Here is a 3,145-nt window from a genome sequence, read left to right as displayed (position 1 = left end):
TATGAAGTCAAATATTCCGGATGATCACAACCGTGCTTATAACAGTTCAAATGAGTTATAACATTTTCTTGATAAGAATTTCTATGTATCGGATCATAGAGCATCAATATAAATGAAATTGAATGTATAAAATTTAGAAGCTTCTTGCTTCAGATTTTTATATTATACTTGTCACATTATTACATTTTCTGAAATGTAAATTATAATTTTATTCGATTTCGGTTTTGAAATAATTTGTGGTTCTCTCCCATGTGACATACGTATACTGGCACGTGTATCAGCATGCCGTGCCACATATTTAACACATACACCGATGGCACGCGCGCAACACAGAGATAATGCTGCAGTTCGAGAGTTTTTGAACTGATTTTCTGCCACATATTCTCTTTCTTCATTGATTAAGTTTTCTTTTAGGTATTTCACGAGGAAAATATTATTTAATTTTGCTGGACATTTATAGATGTTTATTTTAATACGCTCTTATAACGCCTTAAAAAAAAGCAACACGATGATTGAGTTATACATTATATACATTACATATCGACTTGTAATTTATTATAAAACTGTAATTAAAGTAACAATACATTTACGCCTTTACTATTATAAGTGTACGCATTTCTTGTAACATCCAATAACTTAGATATTTCTAGTCATAGAGGTCTGGCCTGGCCTCGTGCTATTTGCCAAAAAGCATTTTCGACGCAATCATTTTTTAAGCTGATGTTTCGGTGCAAATTTTGATAACAAAAAATAACGCGATAAAATTAGCAATTTGTTAATCTTTCGTTGGTTATATTTTTTTAGATTGCATAGATTCAATAATATATTTTATATATCAACTTTCGGTCGACGAACGATGTTTTTTTAACGCTGTTACTAGTATTACTTATTTTGTTCTATGCTTTTATTTTTTATTTTTTTTTGTTACAGCCGGGTAACAATACTCATAGACAACCAAAATTTTATGGTCTCTGATCATACTTCTTAGTGTACAAAAGAGTAAGCTTATATTTACAAAATGGAACGTGAAAGTGATGCCGTGAAGGCCCGCTGCAGGTCAGGTTGCGGCTTCTATGGCAATCCAGCTACAGACGGACTGTGTTCTATTTGCTATAAGGTGGGTTTTAAAATATTTCATTATAGCCACGCTGCCAAACTAAAGATGATCAAACTTAGTTCGAAAGAAAATATTCAATATTATGTTTAAAATATTCAATTTTAGCTTAACATCTGTAAACTTTTAGTTTTTCTTTTACTTCCGTCTTTGAGTACTAATTCTTAACACAATTTATTAAATATCATTTTAAACCTCTTTATATGATGCATATCCTAATTTTTTTAATTTAATCTTTTTAACTTGCCTTGACCTGGCTTGCTTTTTATTTTACTATCACGTATTTTTTATTTTACTTTATATTTTATGTTTGCTTCTTTATCATGATTACATATGCCTTATATTAATGTATATACTAAAAAAGTATTATTGTTTAAAGAATACTTTAAAGAAAAAGCAAGAACCTCCAACTGCTTCTACACCAACTACCACTACTACATCCAATAGCAGCGCTATCAGTAACTCAAGTAACGCAGCTTCAAATAATGGACAAGGAGCTGACAATGTTTTACCTTCCATTTCTACTAGAACTGGTCAAACAACTGTACCGTGCCTCGAAAAGGAGGTAATATTTGCTTTTGTTTTGGTTTTATTTACTTATATATATTTTCTTTCTTACATACTGTAAAACAAGTAAAGGATTGAGGAATTGAATTTCATCATATTAATAAATGTTTGATCATGCATTTTGATTAGAAATTCATGGAAATGAGAAGTAAATTACATTACACTTCAAAATTTGATACAAGTATTACCTGGTAGTAATGAATAATTGAAAATTGCATGTTTGTGAGAGCTATTTTTTTTATAATAGAACAATGCTGCTGAGGTGGTATCGGCTGAAGTTTCAAGTGATAACATCTCTGAAAAACCCAATGGCAGTTTTGATAGTAAAGATAGCGATAAAGATTTGAAAAAGAAGAAAAATCGTTGTACTACATGCCGTAAGAAGGTTGGTTTAACAGGTAATTATCACTGCTTAGTATTTATTTATTATGATTACATGTTAATTTTTTTTATTTTGTTAATCTATGAATTGCAGGTTTTGAATGTCGATGTGGTGGATTATTCTGTGCTGTTCATAGATATAGTGACAAGCATGATTGTGGATTTGACTACAGAGAATTAGGTGCCCAAGAAATTCGCAGAAATAATCCTGTTGTGGTGGGCGAAAAAATTAAAAAAATTTAAACTTTTAATATAATTAACTAAGACAATTCATTGGTAATTTTATAAAAATCTCAAGATAATTTTCAATCAATAATAAATAACAGTGAACTACCAGAACAGTAATAGTTCTTCTGTTTCGTAATATTATATGCCAATGATTTCAGGTAATGCAACTAGTGATGCTGAGTGTTTGCAGCATATTAGATATGATTATTATAGCAAATTTAGTGTTATCAAATTAATTATTACGTTGCAATATTGCTTTTGTCTTCTATGGTAAATTACTATTTCTCATGTTTATTCTAACAATAGTCAGGTGATGTAAACTATTACACCTTCCCATATTTTTATTACTAATACATTAGTGTCTTAAGCGCTGTTTGTTTTGTCAAAGTTGTCTTAAATGTAGTAGTATAAACCAATTAAAATATTGCTAGTTACATGCCTAAGAGCATCAAACATTATTGTAAATAGACATATTTTTGTTAATTCCCTTAATATTTATGTTTTAATTCTTGAAGAACTTTTACCTACAGTGTTATATATATATTTTACAAAATAGTATGTTCAAAGCAATGTATATTAAATTATTAAATGCTTAGTTGTACAGACAATTTTAAAATATGACACATGCAGATTACAAATGTAGTATCAATGAAAATTATTCTTAAAAAAAATTAATATTAAATTCAGTACAAATGATGCATAATACAAGAGATCAAGCCACGGCGTGTTTTAAATATGTTAAGCTATCTGAGGCTCTCCTTCTTAGTCTTTTTATGCTACCAGTTGCTTAGCAATAATTTCATAATTATTGACAAAATCTATTACACATGAACACATACTCTATCTTGTTCTCAA

The 3,145-nt window shown here is 29.2% G+C and overlaps 1 protein-coding gene across 1 annotated transcript; it reads left to right on the top strand.

Annotated features, from left to right (window-relative positions):
• Nucleotides 1–930: 930 nt before the first annotated feature.
• LOC113377362 (AN1-type zinc finger protein 5-like) lies at nt 931–3,145 on the top strand (the record flags this gene model as incomplete). The annotated part of the gene is given in 4 exon segments (XM_026617656.1): nt 931–1,117; nt 1,494–1,679; nt 1,929–2,079; nt 2,157–3,145. Coding segments are annotated over 4 exon segments (585 nt in total). The 3' UTR covers nt 2,306–3,145.

The sequence above is a fragment of the Ctenocephalides felis genome, unplaced genomic scaffold (assembly GCF_003426905.1).
Source record: "Ctenocephalides felis isolate EL2017-DRISC unplaced genomic scaffold, ASM342690v1 CF-g0.4_SCAFFOLD_01886, whole genome shotgun sequence".
Taxonomy (NCBI): Eukaryota; Metazoa; Arthropoda; class Insecta; order Siphonaptera; family Pulicidae; genus Ctenocephalides; species Ctenocephalides felis.
The sequence above is the reverse complement of the archived record's forward strand: the minus strand, read 5'-3'. Positions and strand labels throughout refer to the sequence as shown.